The following is a 21,319-nucleotide window of genomic DNA, read 5'->3' on the forward strand; positions in this document are numbered from 1 at the left end:
TTCCCGGCCAGGTACACTATTATGCAGATAGTGTGTTTGTATAAAGGTACATACATTTTTATTTATTCTCTAATCTTATTCTCTTGTTTTTAAGTACACATTTACTTTTTACATCTGGAAACATTTTCTTTAAGTGGTATAGATTATTTGCCATGTATACTTATGCAAGTGTTTTTCTACTTGAATATACCTAACATATATATTCCTTGTCTTTTTATTATTTCCTTATATTTAATTTGTTTAATTAATCAATAAATTACATTTATTTTTCCCCGTTTGTATTTTTATTTTTTTGCACGATTATTATATAAATGTAACCTCAATTGAACAACACATGACATATTACACCGTGTGATGATTTATTCAACAAAAATAAAGCCCAAATAAAGCTGTGTAACCAACTAAGCTGGTCTTCGTTCTCAAAGCATCTTAGTAGATTGACAGTATAAGGTAAAACAGTACTTTGCCGGCGTCTATCTGTAACAGCTCCTTGTGTGAAAAAAAGCTCCGGAATTATTCAAAGGAAATGTAGTTATTATGTGTGTATGCATATATACAGTGGATATAAAAAGTCTACACACCCCTGTTAAAATGCCAGGTTCTTTTAACCCCTTCGTGACAAAGGCTGATTCTATTTTTTGTACCCTTCGTGACAATGGCTGTTTTACCGTTTCTGAGGTGTTTGTGTTTAGCTGTAATTTTCTCTTAACCCATTTACTAAACCCACACAAGTTATATATTGTTTTTTTCAGGACAAGAAGGGCTTTCTTCAGACACCATATATTTTTTATATATGATGTAATTTTCTATAATAAAAATAATAAAATATGACGAAAAATTGAGAAAAAAAAATTTTTTCTCACTTTTATTTGAAAAATCTTTTATTCATCATAAAAAACTACTGAAAAAACCTGCTAAATAGATTCTACTATTTGTCCCGAGTTTAGAAATACCCAATGTTTTTATGTTTTTTTGCTTTCTTCTACACGTTATGGGGCAATAAGTACAAGTAGCGTTTTGCTATTTCAAAACCATTTTTCTCTGAATCTGGTAATTCTGTCTCCATGTGGTATTTGGGGCATCTTTGAAGCCAGCAAATTAAATTTACCCCACCAAACCATATATTTTTGAAAACTAGACACCCCAGGGTATTTTAGATGCTGATAGTTTAACCCTTTCCATGCACTAATCCTACCACCAACCCTTGTCAAAGTTTGTGATAGTAATTGTTTTTGCTGTTTTTTAAACATACTTTGTACTTCAGGTGTAAAATTACAGCTCCTGGTATGTTGTTGCTGTCACACAACACCCCGATATGTGTTCAGCAACATCTCCTGAGTACATTGATACCCCACATGCATGGGTTTGTCAGATTGTTTGGGGGCAAAAGGGCCAAATTTGGAACATGCCTCCTCAGCCGTATACCGCTGCATGGCAACAATTGCAGCAAAAATAGTGGGGAAGGAAAGGGTTAATGGCTCTAATAAAAAAAATTAAAAAACCCCTAAAAAAAAAGTACAAAAAAAAAAAAAGTAAAAAAAAATGTAAAAAAAAAGAACCCCAAAAACAATTGCCACTAAGCAAGATCACTGTTTATGCAGTGATCAATGGCAATGAAGGGGTTAATATTAAATGGGTGGCTCTTATAAGAGCCTTTGGATCAATATATATATATATTATTGAGAATACCTAAAAACACACTGATCTGTCTCTCTCCCTCACTAGAAGCAAGTGAAGGAGGGAGGCAGATCCAATACTGATCAAAGGCAATGTTTAGAAAACATTGCCTTTGATTTAGCAAATCATGATCACTCTTATGAGTGATCTGACCACTAGGGGTGTTATTCACTGGATGTCCATGACATCCAGCAACACCCCCCCCCGATGATGACAGCAGGCTCCGCCCCCGGCTTGATGGGCGCCGCCATCTTGAAACACCGCATGTGTTTCGAAGACGCCGGCACCGGGAAGGTAAGTTGAGCATTTAGGAAGCGATCGCGAGTCGCTTCCTTTGCTAAACAGGTGTTGCAAAGATGCCTCGATACTGAGGCATCTTAGCAACACCAGCTAAGCAAAGGAAGCGACTCGCGATCGCTTCCTAAACCCGTTTTTTCGGCGGCGGGCGCCGCCATGTTTGAAAGACGTGCAGTCTTTCAAACATGTTTTTTTATTTGCTCCTAGGAGCGATCGGGGGGGGCCGGGAATGTTTTTTTTGGTGTTGCTCAATGCCTCGATGTCGAGGCATTAGAGCAACACCGTTTGAGTGAAAAAATCGATCACGGATCGATTTTTTCACCCGTTTAAAGACGTGCCGGTCCTGGCACGTCAATTGTCATAATCGTCACGATTTTCGGTGACGTGCCCGGACCGGCAATTGTCATCAAGGGGTTAAAGAATGAGACAAAGATAAATTATGTCAGAACTTTTTCCACCTTTAACCCCTTCGCGACCTTTGCCGGTTCAGGACCGTCATAACAAGAAGGTCACTAAATGACCTTTGACGGTCCTGAACCGTCAAAAAATTAAATAAACTTAGAAAGTGATCAAGGATCACTTTCTTCGCTTAAACGGCCTTGCTGCAATGCCTCGATGTCGAGGCATTCAGCAAGGCCGAGATCGGCATCGGGGGCCATGTCTGGCCCCTCCCCGGGGCGTCAACAGCCGCCATACATTGTATGGCGGCGGACGCCCGTTTTAAAAGCCTCCTAAACTTAAATGGTGTCGCTGGAATGCCTCGATCAGGAGGCATCCAGCGACACCAAACACTTACCTCTGGGTGGGCTGTGACCGCTCCGGAGAGCGGTCACAGCCGCCGCTGCCGGTGATCTTCGCCATCAAGCAAGATGGCGGCGGCCCGGGAAATAAAACAATAAAGACGAAAAAGTTCGCTAGAGGGTCTCCAGACCCTCTAGAGAACTGGCTCCACTTGCTGGTTGAATACAGGTACTGCATTCAACCATGCAAGTCAATGGAGCCCAGCTTTCTAATCACTATGTGATTAGTAAAATATTAAAAAAAAAAAAAAAATGGAAAAAAAATTAAAAAAAAATGTGCTAACATTTAAAAATAATTATGCAGTGATGTCACTAGATGAACCATCCAGTACCAGCAAAATGTGTAAAAAAAAATATAAAAAAAGTATTAAAAAAATAAAATTAAAAAATAAAGTTTATTATTTTGAGCAAGTGCTAAAATTTCTAAAAAATCTCAACAAAGAGTTAAAATAAAAGCACTTCAAATACCCAAGAGGTGTCTAATATATAAAAAAAAATGGCTGATGGGGTAAATTGGAGTGGCCTAGCTCAAAGATAGGGCATAGGTACAGACTGACCAAAATGGAGAAAAAAAGCGCACTTCCCAAATGTGGCATTTTAAATCTGAAACAACCCGACAAACCCATGCATGTCGGGTATCACTGCACTCAGGAGATGTTCCTGAACACACATTGGCGTGTTGTTTGACAGTGGCATATACCAGGACCTGTATATCTATAACTAAAGTACAAAAGTACAAAAGTTTGACAAAGTGTAGTTCTATAATTGGTGCATGGAAAGGGTTAAAATAACAGCATTTGGAATACCCTGGGGTGTCTAGTTTTCAAAAATATATGGTTTGAATGGGTTAAATAAAGAGGAGAGGGAGGCACAATGACCAAATGACCACCTGAATTACGCATGCCCCAAAAGTAGCCTTTTACCAGCCAAACAATCTGACAAACCCATGCATGTGGGGTATCACTGTACTCAGGAGATGTTGCTGAACACATATTGGGGTGTTGTTTGACAGTGACATATACCAGCACCTGTATATCTATAACTAAAGTACAATTTGTGTGGAAAAAAAAATAAAAAAAATTACTATTACAAAGTTTGACAAAGTGTAGTTGTATAATTGGTGCATGGAAAGGGTTAAAATAACAGCATTTGGAATACCCTGGGGTGTCTAGTTTTCAAAAATATATGGTTTGAATGGGTTAAATTGAGTTAACCGGCTTCAAAGATGTTCCAAAGAGGAGATGGAGGCAGACTGACCAGATTTGTTAAAAAAGATTTGGAAATCATAAAACGCTGCTTGTACTTATTGCCCTATAACTTACAAAAAACAGCAAAAAAACATAAAAACATTGGGTATTTCTAAACTCAGGACAAGTAGTAGAATCTATTTAGCTAGTTTTTTTACTTGCTTTTTTAGGTGAGTAAAAGATTTTTCAAATAAAAGTCATAAAATGTGTTTTTTTTTCAATTTTTCACCATGTTTTTTTATTTTTTTTTATAGTAAATAAGATGATACGATCAAAATAAGATATCTGAAGAAAGCCCATCTTGTCCTGAAAAAAACAATATATAACTTATGTGGGTACACTAAATGGGTGAGGAGAAAATTACAGCTGAACACAAGCACCACAAAAGTGTCAAAACAGCCTCGGTCCCACAGGGTACAAAACGAAAAATGAGCCCGGTCCTTAAGGGGTTAATGTGAACACTTAAATAAACAAGCTGAAATCTTTGAGGGGGAAAAAAATAATTAAAAAACTCACAATAACCTGGTTGCATAAGTGTGCATAAGTGTGCACACCCTTAAACTATTACTTTGTTGTAGCACCTTTTGATTTTATTACAGCAATCTTACTTTTTGGGTAGGAGTCTATTAGCATGGCACATCTTGATGTGGCAATATTTGCCCACTCTTCTTTGCACAAGCGCTCTAAATCTGTCAGATTGCGAGGACATCTCATGTGCACAGCCCTCTTCAGATCACCCCACAGATATTGGATTCAGGTCTGGGCTCTGGCTGGCCCATTGCAAAAAATGTATCTTCTTCTGATGAAGGCATGCTTTTGTGGATTTGGATGTGTGCTTTGAGTCGTTGACGTGCTGAAAGGTGAACTTCATCTTCATCTTTTGCTCTGAGAGGCAACTAAGCAAATGTCAGGTTAACCCCTTCGTGACAAAGGCTGATTTTACTTTTTGTACCCTTCGTGACAATGGCCGTTTTTCTGCGCTGCTCGTGTTTAGCTGTAATTTTCTTCTTTCCCGTTTACTGAACCCACACACATTAGATATTGTTTTTTTCAGGACAAGAAGGGCTTTCTTTAGATGACATTGTTTTGATTGTATCATATTATTTACTATTAAAAAAAGTATAAAAAATGTTTCTAACTTTTAGTTGAAAAATCTTTTACTCATCTATAAAAGGTAATAAAAAAACCTGCTAAATAGATTCTACTATTTGTCCTGAGTTTAGAAATACCCAATGTTTTTATGTTTTTTTGCTTTTTTCTGCACGTTATGGAACAATAAGTACAGGTAGCGTTTTGCTATTTCAAAGCCATTTTTTCCAAATCTGGTAATTCTTCCCCCCATGTGCCATTTCGGGTATCTTTGAACCCGGCCAATGCAATTTACCCCATCAAATCATATATTTTTTAAATCTAGACAGCCCAGGGTATTCCAAATGCTGGTATTTGAACCCTTTCCAAGCACTTATTCTACCATCAGCCTTTGTCAAACTTTATGGTAGTAATTTTTTTGCATTTGTTTTTTCACACACATTTTACTGTAGGTATGAATAAACAGGTTCTGGTATATGTCACTATCATAAAACACCCTAATATGTGTTTAGCAACATCTTCTGAGTACAGCGATACCTCACATGAATGATTTTGCCTGGCTGTTTGGGGGCAAAAGGGCCACATTTGGGGCATGCACATTTTTCAATGTGGAACTTTGGCATTTGGGGATCCACTGCCCATGCCCTATTTGGTACATCTTTGAGCCGGGCCATTTCAGTGTGCCCAATAAAGCCATATATTTTTGAAAACTAGACACCACAGGATATTTCAAATGCTAGTATTTTAACTCTTTCCATGCACCATATCTACCACCAGTCTTTGTCAAACTTTGTGGTAGTCATTTTTTTGCATTTGTTTTGTCACACACATTTTACTTCAGGTATGAATTAAAAATTTCTCGTATATGTCACTATCACAAAACACCCCAATATGTGTTCAGCAACATCTCCTGAGTGCAGTGATACCCCACATGAATGATTTTGCCTGGCTGTTGAACTTTGGCATTTGGGGATCCACTGCCCATCCCCTATTTGGTACATCTTTGAGCCGTGCCATTTCAGTGTGCCCAACAAAACCATATATTTTTGAAAACTAGACACCACAGGGTATTTTAAATGCTGGTATTTTAACACTTTGCATGCACACATTTTACCACCAGCATTTTTTCAAAGTTTGCAGTAGTATTTTTGTGTGTGTATTTTTCCCACACACACCTACTTTATGTATGAATTTACAGCTCCTGGTATATGCCGCTGTCACACGACACCCCAATATGTGTTCAGCAACATCTCCTGAGTACAGTGATACCCCACATGCATGGGTTTGTCATTTTTGGGGGGAACTAAAAGGCCACATTTGGTACGTGTGCATTTTTCTAATTGGAAATTAGATGTGTGGCCATCCTTCCCCCCGTGTTAATTGGGACCTTGTTGAACCCGGCCAATTCAATTTACCCCATCAAATCATACATTTTTTAAAAGTAGACACCCCATGGGCATTTAATATGCCAGTATTTTAACTCTTTCCATGCGAGAATTGTTTTAAGCTAATATGCTAATTTTAGGACTTGCTCACAAAAATATATTTTTTATATATATATTTTTTTTTTTGCCTTTTTTTTATTTTTTTCACATTTTTTTTCAACTTGAAGGTTCCCCTGATAGTGACATCAGTGGGAAATTATTTTTACATTTTACTGGTTTTTACTATTTTTTTTTTCTAATTATTATTAATTTTATTTTATTTTTAATTTATTTTTTCTAATCACACTGTGATTAGAAAGCTGAGCTCCATTGACTTGCATGGTTGAATGCAGTACCTATATTCAACCTGCAAGTGGAGCCAGAGTTCTCTAGAGGGTCTGGAGACCGTCTAGCGAACTTTTTAGTCTTTATTGGGTTTTTTTCCCGGGCCGCCGCCATCTTGCTGATGGCGAAGATCTCCGGCAGCTGCGGCTGTGACCGCTCTCCGGAGCGGTCACAGTCCATCCCCAGGTAAGTGTTTGGTGTCGCTGGATGCCTCCTGATCGAGGCATTCCAGCGACACCATTTAAGTTGATCGTCTCCTAAACGCTTTTAAAACGGGCGTCCGCCCCGGGGAGGGGCCAGAGATGGCCCCTTTGTGCTGATAATGGCGTTGCTGAATGCCTCGAGGTCGAGGCATTACATCAACGCCGTTTTGGTGCAGAAAGCGAAAATAGATCGCTTTCTGCACCCGTTTAAAGACGTGCCGGTCCTGGCACGTCATTTGTCGTTATCGACTTGAATTTCCGTGACGTGTCCGGACCGGCAATTGTCATCAAGGGGTTAATCCTTCGAGAACAGCTGGGCTTTATTTGTGATTAATCAGAGTCACTTTGAATGATGGCAGGTGTGTAATGACTTCTATTTAACATGAGATTAATGTGATTGGTTAACTCTGAACACAGCCCCAGTGATAAGAGGGTGTGCACACTTATGCAACCAGGTTATTGTTGGTTGTTTTTTTTAAATTCCTCCTCAAAGATTTCAGCTTGTTTTGCAATTGAATTGTTCACGTTTATAGGTAACATTGAAGGTTGAAAAAGTTCTGACATGATTTATCTTTGTCTCTTTCTTTAAAATGGCATTTTAACAGGGGTTTGTAGACTTTTTATATCCACTGTATATACATTTTTTCTTAATAGAGAATGTTACCCTTCTAATCTTAATCCCCCTCTACATTTGATGATTGTTCCACACTGAAATATGTATTTACAATGCTTATTCAGCGCTCTTCTAAAGTATTCATTTGTTTTGTTTAGAAAAGTAAGAGATGCCACCGGAGTTGACATTAACATGCGAGTTGGTGTACATTCTGGAAATGTACTTTGTGGAGTTATTGGTTTACAAAAATGGCAGTATGATGTATGGTCACATGATGTTACATTGGCAAATCATATGGAAGCTGGAGGAGTTCCTGGGTAAGACAAATTAAAACTAATTTATATAAATTATGTGTATATATATATATATATATATATATATATATATATATATATATATATATATATATATATATGATATATACATAAACTGGTCACTGTTAAATAAACCTTTATTTCTACATTTTCAACTGTATTTACAAATTCATATATAAAGCTGCTTGCATACATGTCATACATGGTACATAGTCCTTGAGACCTTTTCTTCTACATATTAATACAACATGACTAGTTTTGAATGGCATGTTTTAAGAAGTAAAGAACTAAAGAGCCACTAAAATTGTGACTTCAAAATAGAGAAGAGGAAGAGCAGATACCCAGTGGTGGCCTTTACATTAAGTAGGTAAAGAGATTAAGTAGGTTTCAATTACCCATACTATTGCTTTAGATTGTATGCTCTTAAGCGGGGCCCTCCAAAGCCTATCATTCCAGACTGGAACTTTGTATAAAAGTACCATAAGGCTAGATGACAAGCTTACAGGCAGAGTTCTCAACTCCTTATATGTCTTAATCTATTAATATATATTTGTTATGTGTGTTAACTGCCCCACTTAAATTGTACATTGTAATTGCATTTTGTAGATGCTTAATAAATAAAAGATAATAATAATACAAATACACATGCTTAGTAAAAAGAAGGATACTACAACAGAGTGTGCTCTACATCATTTGTCCTCATTTGCCAATCATCATCATATAACAATAGCATGCTGTCTTCTCCTTTCATTATTAGATAGGGAATCATTTATTTATTTACAAAAAGGCATGTTGATAGAGGCATGTTTTATTTATAGAGGTCTCCCTCGATGGTTTTAAAGTCCCAAATATGTTTCTTTCATCAAAATTTAGTTCAAGTGACATACCGTTTTCATTTTCTAATAATTATTTTACAAAAACATAAGAAAGGTGTGTATCTTGTCAAAAATCAAATATACTTTGTATCTAAAATTTCTTACAACACATGTTTAGCAAAATTACAAATATATTTTGCTTTATTATTATGAAGATTACATTGAAATACATTCCTTTAATAAATTTTGGAGAATATGAAAATTATATAATTAGAGTGCTAATATTTTCCACACAGCCGTGTTCACATTACTTCGGTCACACTGGAACACTTGAATGGTGCTTACAAAGTAGAGGATGGTGATGGGCATATAAGAGACGCATATCTGAAGGAAAATGGTGTGATAACTTACCTTGTTATAAACCCAAAGGTTAGTCCATTGGTGGTGTCTGTGAGATAATAAATTCCATATTTGATGTTTTCTACTGTTTTCTTTTAAATTATACTGTACCAGGTATATAGTGTAGGTGTCATAACCTTTTATTGTCATCTGTATTGTATAGAAATTCCATCACGCATGGAATTTAAATACCTTTGTTATAAAGGTAATTTAGGCTCTTAGAAACATAACGAAAATGCCTTCATTGTTACTGTATAAAATAAACAAATCTAAATGGTTATTTTTTCTAACCATCCTTTATTGTTTGTCTGCACTTGTCTTCTTTGTTGCTATTTCGATTCAGGCAGAAAGACGAAGTCCTCAACACCACTTCAGACCCCGTCATACCTTAGATGGAGCAAAAATGAGAGCGTCTGTCCGGATGACACGATACTTGGAGTCTTGGGGAGCTGCTAAGCCATTTGCTCATCTGCACCACCGGGACAGCATGACAACCGAAAATGGCAAGATTAGTACCATAGTATGGAATATTTAATTATCTTGTAAAAATTCAGAAAACCAATATGTTATGTTTCAAGGATGCTAAAACACTGCAATGTGTGTGTGATTCAGCTCACAGCCATATTTACAGGGATACATATTTCCTCCTGTTTTTAGTCTTCTGGCAATGGATCCCTGCCAAAAAATAAATCAAATATATAATAATGTATATGATCCTATTTTCACTAAAAGGGGAACTAATAAAATTAAACCTTTTCAGGATATATTTAGTAACAGTGATACTGTCAGGAACCACTGAGCAACTATGGTGGCTTATTCACTTGCCCATGATGCCACCAGGATGCTCTGTTGTTGCTGGGATCCCTGTCTCCCCTTGTCCCCTGGCTGCAAGGGGACACCTGTGACACCTGCGGCCAATCTCATTATTGGCCTTTATATAATAGTGTTCCTCCCAGCTTCCCTTGCTTAAGCATTGATCCTTCCTTTGTTCCTGTTTGCTGTTTACTACGGTCAGTGGTTCCTGACCCTTAACTTGGATTCTGGAATTTGCGTTTGTTCTGTCCCTCTTGGTACCTCGTTTTGGGACTGACTGATTTTGGAAATTGACCTTGCTTGAACCTTTACTCTGCCTCTATTTTGCACACCTCTTATGTCTCCTGTCCTGATTTTCAACCCGGCCTTGCAATATCAATTGCCTTATCATTCTGTACTGTGTTCTGGTTCCCTCTGTGTTTGACCTTGTTTATGTCTGTGCCCAGATTGCTGCTGTCTTCCAGTTCCCCAGTATGCTGCTAGGTTCTGTCAGTGCTGTGCCTGTAGATAGCACCTAAGAATAAATCTAAGCCTGTGGCAGACAGCCATCAGAAACTAGGCATGTCTGTACCAGTTTGCTGCACGCAGTGTCCTGAGCAAGAACCTGTAGCTGTGCATTGACTTAGGCCTAAGCCAGTACCTACAATAATGACAGATAATGACTGTGTTTCCTCCTGAAGTTCATAGATACAATGATGCATATCTTGACTACTCCAAACTGCATCTAATTTACTTACTCAAGGTCCCTTCCTAAGTAAAATGACATAATAAGAAGAAAAAGAACAGAAAATGACTGAGAAATAAAGGAGGTATTCTACAAAATAAGACTATTGCTATTTTTGCTATTATTAATAATACTATTGCCTCCTTATGATTATACATAAAAACTCAATTTATTAGCTTTTGGTCAATAAACTGAAAATCACATAATCATGACATACATCAGTGAAAACATCATAGGCCTAATTATTATACCTAGACAAAACAAAAACATCAAACCCCAAAATATGGTATTCAAATGTGCCATGGAGTCTAGGTCTCGGTTCATCTATGCTATTCACGGTAAAGAGCATTTCACAAAAACGCTTGTGAATCACAAAAAGGTCTTCAATTATATATGTTTTCAGTTTTGGTTTGACTTAGGTTAGTAGTAGATTATTTATTATACATTATCTTATGTAAATTGGTTTCACATGCAGATATCTATGCAAATTATTGGCAGGAATTGTGATAAATAAAAACGTAGTACTCGTAAGTATGTTATGTTATTTATACCTTTGGATAATATAAGCATATTAAGGCTATAAATAAGTTTTAAACGTTAAGTAACGTGTTATTTGTACTATATTTTTTAAAGATATCCTTTGTTTTTGTAGTATATATTTTATTAACCAGATATTAATTTAACAACTAAGAAGAACAACATGAATCTTTGCTCATAGAATTAATAAATTCATAATGATTGTATGATACTGTATTAGGGAATGGCACACAATGCCTTTCTGGTTACCATAATATGAGCTCACTGGATTTAGGCACACCTAAACACACAACAAAATACTTTTCAACAGGGTAAAGTTTTGCAAACTCTTATGTTTAGTTTAATTTAAAATATTAGACAAATTAAATTTTCTATACATAATTTGAGTTGTAAAATTCAGAACAGACTAGATGCTTGACTACGGTGCTCTTGATAACCAGCTGATATCTGTTGAACTTTAGCGAAACTCTGAAAACCATCACAGACTACTACTAGCATTTGTGATTCTTATACCTTGAAATATATTGTGGTAGAATTACATTTATGTTGTTACAGACACTATCACAAACCGATAAGTGAGATAAAGATGTGACAATTGTGTACCCCGACACCCGACATGAAATTCACAATATATATTAACTAGAATGAAAAACATTTTAAATTGTGTTAAAACATCAGTTAAACTTACAAATGTAATCATTGATTGCTACTATACACATGAGTGGAGTCAGAGGGATGCAATTAATTTAATGAAGAAGGGGCAGTGGCTTGACTTAAAACTGAAAAATGCAATCCCTGTCTATTACTTTCCACATGAGTGCAGTCAAGGGGATTTAATTAATTTAGTGAAGAGTGAGGGCAGTGGTTTGTCTCTGAACTCAAAAATAAAATCCTTGTCTATTACTGTCCACACGTGTGTAGTCAGGGGAATTCAATTAATGTAGTGAAGGAGGATGCAGTGGTTTCACCCCAGCAACAACTCTCTTGATAGGGGTTGTTTTTCTACCTTTCTAAAATAGTTTCATGATGGTTGCCTCTCCATGTCACAGTCAAGTGTGGAAGATAGGGGAGCCTGAATTGTCACAAGAAGGCAAAAAACACATTGAAGAATTTCCATGTGTTCCTCAAAAAGGATTTGACTCCAAAATGGCAATTTATGAATTCCACATATTTATTGTTCTTACTGTAAAGAACCCTTTTTTGCTGCTTGAAAATTCCTTTCTTCCGGTCAAAATGGATGACCTCTTTTTATTCCACAGTCATATTAATGAACCCTTAATGAATCAGAGAGTGGCTGGTATTGTCTCCATATGTATTTGTATAATGCTATGAAATCACCTCTAAGTTGATTTTCTAATATAAACAAATTCAACTTTTTTAGCCTTTGTTTATAACGAAGGTGGCACAACCTAATCAAAGAGATTAAAAAAAATAAAAAATACGGTACACACTATCCAAATGAAAGGAGACAAGCAACAGAGGATTCACTACTAAAACAACACTCGCAGATCATTTTACTGAGATGCCACATCAAAGACCTTGATAATAAATGTTGTAGAAATTAACTGCTTGTATGGAGTACCAGAATGCATTGCTCTTAAGGTGATTGGAGAGAACTTCCAGGGCCTATTTAACAGAATACTAAAATAAACTTTGTTATTTGTTAACCGTCCAATTCAATCATATCACCATACCTGTACTTAGAAAATAACAACACTGTTACTCTTTATAAATATTATGGTTTTCCACAAGATGAGGTTGGTATGATTTGCTAGGTAGAGTCACTTTATATATCTCCAGTGATTCAAATTAGAGTTAAGGGGGCACTGTCAGCCTTGTCAACCCAGTTCACCGTATTGAACTGCACAAGGTCGCCCCTTATCCTCTTTAATTTTCATAATTTAACTCTAAATCTTACTTAGTAATATTTGGGCAAAGAAAGCACAAGTAACAATGTGAGGCATTATCAAACGTCATGAGATGATGTTCTTGCAGACTCACATTTTATTATTCTTGATCATTCAGGCACTTGACGTGTTCAGAAAACATAGTGAGCGGGGAGCTTATGAGTGAATTTCCCTTCTCTTTTAAAGCACAATAGGCATATAAAGACTGTACATTGCAGACTATGGGTATGCTGATCATTCTTTAAAACTTTCAAACAATTAAAGTGTCATGGTAAACCTCAAGCTTCCAATATTTAACCACTTCAAAGGATTGGTGCTTCCTGGCTTTGTAATGTGGACAGCCAAGGTTCTTGGATGCCACTTAAATAATCCATCTCCATTATTACCCATTCTCAAACAAAAAAACATAGAATTTGATAGCAGATAAAAACCCATCCAGGCTGTTCATTTTTACTACTGTAAAAACCGTATCCAGTCCATATTCAGGATAGCTTTATGCCTATCCCATTTTTTTGTTTACATTTTGTGACCATATTAACTTCCACTAGAATGCTGTTATGCTTATTCATCACCCTTTCACTAAAGTAAAGCTTCCTTACATTACACTGGCCTAGACAGGTTAAACGACACTCCATGTTACTTGCCACTTGTGCAGATGTCCCATCACTTGTTTGTAAACACTAACTGGGAAACATTTAACTTTGAAAGATTTCAACTTCCTGACTCCACTATGCGATCACTGGCAACCACAAATTCATACCACAATTAAAGCCCCCAACCTAGGGGTGGAATACTGGCACATATAACAATATTTTAGTGGTGTCCAGAAGCTGGGGTGACTATTTGCATATTTGGTGGGTCTGTCACAAGATCCAATGTCCCTGTTAATGGCCATACAGTGTGTGATTTCTTCATCTCTTTTTTTTTTTTTTAATCGTTTTTATTGACATCTGTAGACCAAAACAAAGCATGTCGTACAACACATGAAGTGAAGCAAGAGACAGTGCCCAACAGGGTTACATCAGCAAATCATGACGAAGCAAACAAATGTCTCGGTAAAGCATAGTAGCCGGGTACAACCGGCAGGCATAAGTCACTTCAATCCTGACATGAGAGACGAATTAGACAGCGCATATCACAGATGTGGTTTTCGTGATTTTTATACATAGAAATCAAAACAAAAGAAATAAAAGAAATGCGAACCGAGAGCAGTAAAAAAAGATGAGAAGAGAGAAGAAAAGGAGGAGAAGTAGAAGAGAAAAGAAAAGAAAGGAAGCATAGAGAAAAAGGAGGGAAACGAGAGAAGGGGGAAGCAAGGAGGAGTCGCGCCAAGCCCCCAGGGTGACCTGATGGGAGCTAAAGATGAAGTAGAGGCAACACCTGGTCCTTGTCCGCAAACGCCGTAAGCCATGGGTCCCAAATTGCCTCAAACTTGTGCATAGTATCGTGAAGTTTCGCCGTGATCTTTTCCATAGTGATCATGTGCCATATATTGGAGTCGATTTCCCCCGCCGTAGGAGGGCGCCCCTTCCACCTGCGTGCAACTGCTTGTTTGACAGCCGCACAAATTCTATGTATCAGACTGTGGTTATGTGGAGAAAGGTCTGGAACGTCCACATCCATCACTAGCAGCGCTACTTCAGGAGATTCCGGAATAGGAGAGTGTAAGGCCTGAGACAGCCGCTGAAAACAGTGGTGCCAAAGCGGCGCTAAAAATTGACACGACCACCACGCATGAATATAAGAGCCCGTCGCCCCACATCCACGAAAGCACCGACGATCACCCCCAGGGCCCATGCGAGATAGCATCGCAGGCGAGAGGTACCACCGTGCGACCACTTTGTAGAGACGTTCCTTGACCATAGTGTTGATGGTAATTTTATGCATAGACTCTGCAGCAGCTTCCCAAGCCTCGTCCGAGAACTCTCTGTGCAAATCCTGATGCCAACTCTGCCGATACGTAGGGGAAGAGCCAAATTTAATGGCCAAAAAATGGTCGTAATGGGAGGAGATGGAGTGGTGTAGACGTTTACGAAATAAAAATCTCCGTTCAAACAGTGTCTGGTCACCCACGTACCCCCGCTCAAGTAAAGTCAGCATAAAGTGTCGGAGTTGTAAGTAGCGGAACAATTCCCGGGGCGGGATGTGCTTAGTGTCACGTAGGGTCTGGTACGAAATCACCTTGCCTTGGTGTATCAACTGGCCCGCTCTTCCAAGTCCCGCCTCTGTCCACCAGGCGAATTTAGTTGGTGCAAGCCCCTCTGGAAAGGCTGGATTATGTATTATGGGGGTCAAGGAAGACGAGCGTTCTGTAAGGCGTAATTTGTGTTTGAACGTGGACCATATGCGGTAAGATGCTTTCATGGTCACAAGGGCGTTTGAGTTCTGGAAGTGCAAAGTGTCAGTCCAGAGAATCAGCTGCAGTTGATGGTGTGAAATGAAACCGCGTTCAATATCCACCCACGGTAAGACTCCTTCAGGAAAGGACCAGGCTTCCAACTGGGAAACCCTTGCAGCTAAATAGTAGAGGTAGAGATGCGGAACAGCCAGGCCCCCCTTGCGCTTGGGCATGTACAACGTCCTCCTCTGGACACGCGCTCATTTGGAATTCCAGATAAAGGTGAGTATTTGTGATTGGAAAGAGTCAATATCCGATTTCTTAATCGGCACAGGAAGAGCACGGAACAGATAGAGCAGTCGAGACAAAGTGTTCATCTTTATGGCGTATATTCGGCCCAGCCAGGAGATGGGAAATTGGGACCACTGCACTAGTTCTTTACGGAGCGTAGACAGAAGAGGAGGATAATTGGACTGATACAAAGTAGACGGGTCATTCGTAATGTTGATACCCAAATACCGGAGATGAGACTGTCTCCACACAAACTTAAAAGCAGCTCCAATCCTCCGAACTAGATCGTCTGACAAAGTAACATTCAACGCTTCACATTTCGCATCATTGATTTTGTAGCCGGAGATCAGGGAGAATTCACTGAGTTGAGAATAAAGGTTAGGAAGAGAGATCAAAGGATTCGTTAAGGTGAGAAGGATGTCATCCGCGAATAAACTTAATTTATATTGGCGGCCATGAGCAATTATGCCGGTGATATCGGGATTGTTTCGTATAGCGACAGCCAATGGCTCCAAGCAGAGTGCGAACAGCAATGGCGAGAGCGGGCACCCCTGCCGGGTACCGTTGCGGATCGCAAAGGGCAACGACTCATGACCCATTAAAGCCACAGATGCTCGCGGATCCCCATAAAGAGCACGAACTCCATTCAGGAACCGGCCGTCAAATCCAAATTTGGCTAAAACTTCCCACATGTACCTCCAATCAATGCGGTCAAACGCCTTTTCGGCGTCCAGAGCTAGTAACATGGCAGGTTGACCGGTCGAGTTAGCTAAGTCAATCAGATTGACCGTGCGCCGAATGTTATCGGGGGCTTCCCTCTGTGGGATGAAACCAACTTGATCAGGGTGGACGATAGTCGAGATAACAGCACTGAGGCGTGAGGCGAGAAGCTTAGCATACAATTTGATGTCAGCGTTGATGAGGGATATTGGTCTGTAACTGCCACAGTTAGAAGGATCTTTCCCATCTTTATGAATGACTATAATCCTGGCAGCCAGCAATTCGGGCGTAAGTGAGCCCCCGTCTAGCAGTGCATTAAAGAGCGGCAACAAACGCGGAATTAAGATCTTTTGGAATTTTTTGTAATACGTGCCTGGTAGACCATCCGGACCCGGCGCTTTGGATGCTTTAAGGGAAGATAAGGCAGCCTTAAGGTCGTCCTCCGTAAAGGGCAAACTCAGGGAAGCGACGTGGGACGCTGACAGTTTCGGGAGTGACAACGAGTCAAGGAAGCGCAAGATATGTTCGGAGCCTGCGTGGTTTCTAGGAGCCTTGTTGCCGTCATAAAGGGATTTATAATAAGATGCGAATTGTTCCGCTATATCCGCTGGGTTCACCCATGTCGTGTGATTAGCATCGATGATCTTGGCTATGTTTTGCGATTTACGTTGTGCTCTCAACCGTCTCGCCAACATTGTATCCGGCTTGTTGGCCTTGGCAAAAAATTTCTGTTTCGTTAGATTCAATGAATGCAATACCTCTTGACTGAGCAACAAATTCAATTCACCTCTGGTGCGTATAATAGACTGTAGCGTCGAGGCATCCAACGTGCGCTTATGTTGCGCTTCTAGGTCGGTAAGTGTAGTTGTGAGAGCGTTGATTGCAGCCTGATGGAGTCGTTTACGTCTGGCTGCAATTCGAAGGAAGGAACCGCGAATGTAAGCCTTATGAGCCAACCAAATCGTCTGCGGGCTCACGTCAGGGGTGTCGTTTATAGAATAGTACTCTGTGAGGTCTCTGTTAATTTCAGCAACAATCGATGGGTCCGTCATCAAAAATTCATCCAGCCTCCAGTGTCGTGCAGTAGGAGTCCGGGGAGATATAACGATGGAGCACTCCACCGCACCGTGATCTGACCAGGAGATAGGGTGAATTCGCGCCGAGAAGGCAGAGGGTATCATATGTTGACTCAAAAATATATAGTCTATACGAGAATAGGAGCAGTGAGGATGGGAGTAAAACGAGTAGTCCAAATCTTTGGGATAACGCAATCTCCAAGCATCAGTCAGAGCTATCGTCTTCACAAAGTCCCGGAGATATTTCGAATTCTGCGGAGTGTGCAGTAGTGGGGTGCCCCCTTTCCTATCCAGGTATGGATCCCAGATCGCATTAAAATCACCTCCCACTATAATCTGCTGATAGCGATAAGGTAAGAGGAGGTCAGTGAGAAGGGAGTAAAATGATACAGCGTGAGTGGAGGGCGCGTAGACATTGAGAAGTACTATCGGAATGTTGCGGAGAGTCCCAGTGAGGAGTAGATATCTGCCCCATTTATCTGATTTCGAGGTGTGAAGCTGAAATCCCAGGGAAGACCGTAGAAAGATGCTAACCCCGTTTCTCTTTTGTCGCGGGTGAGCAGCGTGGAAGTGTGCATTATAATTGCGATGCCAGTGGGTAGGTATATGAGTCTTTCGCAGATGTGTCTCTTGCAACATAATCACGTCACACTGAAGCTTTTGGTAGTATCGCATGGCCATCCGTCGCTTTTGAGGCGTGTTAAGACCCCTAACATTATGTGTAATTATTTTGAGATCGCCAGCCATGGGATCCGGTGGAGAAAGAAGCTGTATAATGCGAAGGTAGGCGTAGGCGACAAGGGTGGGTCAAAGGGACCAAAACAGCATGACCCCCGTATAGAGACGGGAAAAAAAAGAGAAGAGAAGAAGAAAGGACAGATGAGAGGAACGACGAGTGAATAGAAGAAAAAAACAAATGCAAAAAAAAACTATCTCAAACTCCGTAACCAGCGAGGTGGGCTACTGCACTGACACTGTGGAGGCCCCATCTCGACAGGAGGTCGAAAGGCCTGGTGGACAGGCAGTAGATAGACCCTAACGGTCAGGTGAAATGGGGACGTAACCTTCAGCAACCAAAACGGCCTCCGCAGCCTCATTGGAGAATAAAGTTAAACTACCCACATAGGGAGCAGATTAGAGGGATCGAAGTAACGAAAACATGTAGGGGAACCGACCATAGGCACCTTGGAGACACAGTGCGGAGCCAAACAGTGGCAACATAACGCTAAATGTGGTGTGGTAGGTAAACCGCGCCAGAAACCCATAATCAAACAATAAAAAAAAAAAAAAAGAAAAACCAGGACTTAGCTGATCCAGACGCAATAAGTTTGATCGGGGAACCGGGTGCTCGAAGCAGAAGAAGTCCCCCAAAAAGGTCCAATGCGGTGGGTGGGGGGACATCTAGACCCATAGAAGGGACCAAAGCTCCACACGAACGGGGTCAGCAGCCATGGCAAACGTAGCGGCCCATCTGATGCGGCGAGTAAAGCAGAGGTAGAGCACCAATCGAGGGCAAACGAAGTGTCAAAGGCGCACACCGGTGATAGTCGTTCGGAGCACAGTCAGCGATGGAAGGTAGGTGCGGTGGATCCAGGCGACGCATCTTCAGAGCGCGGGGCAGTGTCATCGGTCATCCGACGCCGGGGAATGTCGGTCCATGCGTCCGCGGGGTGCAAGCCGGGCTCCATCCTATTCCGTTTGCGGCCCAGGGACAGCGGTGGAACATCCAATTCCATCAGTAAGTCTTCAGCCTCGTTGAGGGATTTGATAGTATAGCTCCTATCTCCGACAGAGGCTTGAAGTGCGAATGGAAATCTCCAACGATACCTGACATTATGGGCCCGGAGGTGATCTGTCAAGGGTTTAAGGGCTTTACGTCGCTGGAGAGTCCTAGGAGCAAGGTCCGAATAGACTTGGACCTCCGTGTTGTCGAGCGATAGAGTGAGTGTCCGGGCAGCCTTCATGATACTCTCTTTGAGAGAATAGTCTGTGAGCTTGACTATAATGTCCCTCGGTCTCTCATCAGTCTTCGGCCTCGGTTTCAGGGCCCTATGTACGCGATCAATCAGGACTTGATCCGGAGGAGTGTCAGGCAACAATTGAGGAAGAAGACCGTGCAACACCCGCATCACATCAAGGTATGTCTCCGGCACCCCGCGAAGGCGGAAATTCGCCCTCCGCGACCTGTTTTCCAGGTCCTCTTGAGCATCCTGCAATGATTGCACCTCCGTGTGGAGGGAGACGATGTCCTCAGCCATCTTGCCATGAGCACGTTGCAGGGAGGCCTGAGATCGTTCTAAAGTGTCCGTCCGCGTCCCAATCTCGGTGATGTCCCTCTTCAACTCTCGTAGTTCTGTGCGGATATGATCCATCAAATCGTGCTTGACCGAGAGGACAAGGGATTTGATGTCATCGATATCTTGCCTGGTGCAAGCTGCCGCTGTCGCCATGTCGTGCGGTAGGCCCAAAGGCTCGGGCGGAGGCAGCGCGGGAAGCTCAGGAGAAGCCGATTTTCGGTGGAAGATATCCGGAACCGTCGACTTCTTAGTGGACTTACGTGGTCCCCCGGGCATGCTGCAGAAGATCCCCGCGAATCGGATCGGCAGGGGGTAGAATAAGGGCTAATAATAGTAGCTTATGTAGAGGCTTTGTGGAGGAGAAAAGGCACTACACGGCCATCTTGGTTCACGTCCAGCCACGCCCCCCCGATTTCTTCATCTCTTGATCTTTATTTCAAGATAGGGTTACAGTGGTACAGCTGGTTCCTTTGCTCAAACCTGTCCTGTCAATTACTCATGTAAGAAGTGGCCACAGAGATGCCACATTCAGCTAAGTGTGGAAGATTCATCAATTTACTATTCCCATTTCATTCAGATATGCAAAACCGAATAAAATGCAACAGTCAGATATTTTTCTTCTTTTCTTTCTTCTCTACATTTGTTCTCTATCGGTTTGAGTGGTAGATTTTGTCAACCTAGGACCTGATGTCCAGCCATGTACTAGAAGAACTTTATGTGGCATCTCAACAGATAGAGAGCTACCTGTTGGCAATTACATTAACAGACATCGTGTTAAACTTAATTCTTATTAATTGATACCATTTAAAAAAACAGAGCAAAATATCTTAATTTTTAAGTGCTATAACTCCATATCTGCGTAAAACCTTTTTCTTTATCTCATCCTCACATCAAAATACTTGGTAGCGTTTTTCAATCTACTGTTCAGTTACTTTCACATATGTTTTACCCCACTGTCTAGGGTATTCACATTAATATTATAATGTGTTGATAAATGTATTACTGTTATTTTGGTATGGTGATTAGATTGAAGAAGTAAAAGAAATTTATTAAAATGCCAACATGCAGCAATATATAAGAAAGTTTTAACCGTTAAGTACCATAAAAAGAGTAATTGCAAGACATATTGTTTAAAACTATTTTTAAACAATTAAAATAAAATGTCCTTTAACTTTGCAATCCTGTACATGCCTAAAACAAAAAAAAACTATTGTAAAATAAATCCAATTGCATGGCACATGATTTTATTTCTTATCCTCTAATACAATTCTCACAATTAATTAAAACCATTTCTATCTTTGTAACAGGATATGCCCATGGGTCAATATCATTTCCAGCGTCGAACTGAAAGGTATGTTTGTCATAATCTGTTATCTGTGTTAATATGTTTTTT

General features: G+C 40.3%; 1 protein-coding gene across 1 annotated transcript in view; it reads left to right on the top strand.

The window, feature by feature from the left end:
• LOC149283165 (adenylate cyclase type 2) overlaps positions 1-21,319 on the top strand; it is a 354,857-nt gene that overhangs the window by 233,818 nt on the left and 99,720 nt on the right. The window contains exons 8-11 of the mRNA XM_089497880.1: positions 7,854-8,012; positions 9,121-9,253; positions 9,567-9,743; positions 21,234-21,277. Of these exons, the coding sequence (XP_089354006.1) occupies positions 7,854-8,012; positions 9,121-9,253; positions 9,567-9,743; positions 21,234-21,277 (513 nt within the window). The remainder of the gene's footprint in view (positions 1-7,853; positions 8,013-9,120; positions 9,254-9,566; positions 9,744-21,233; positions 21,278-21,319) is intronic.

This window comes from Sceloporus occidentalis, unplaced genomic scaffold (genome assembly GCF_023333645.1).
Source record: "Sceloporus occidentalis isolate IW3139 unplaced genomic scaffold, rSceOcc1.0.p SCAF_110, whole genome shotgun sequence".
In the NCBI taxonomy this organism is placed as follows: domain Eukaryota; kingdom Metazoa; phylum Chordata; class Lepidosauria; order Squamata; family Phrynosomatidae; genus Sceloporus; species Sceloporus occidentalis.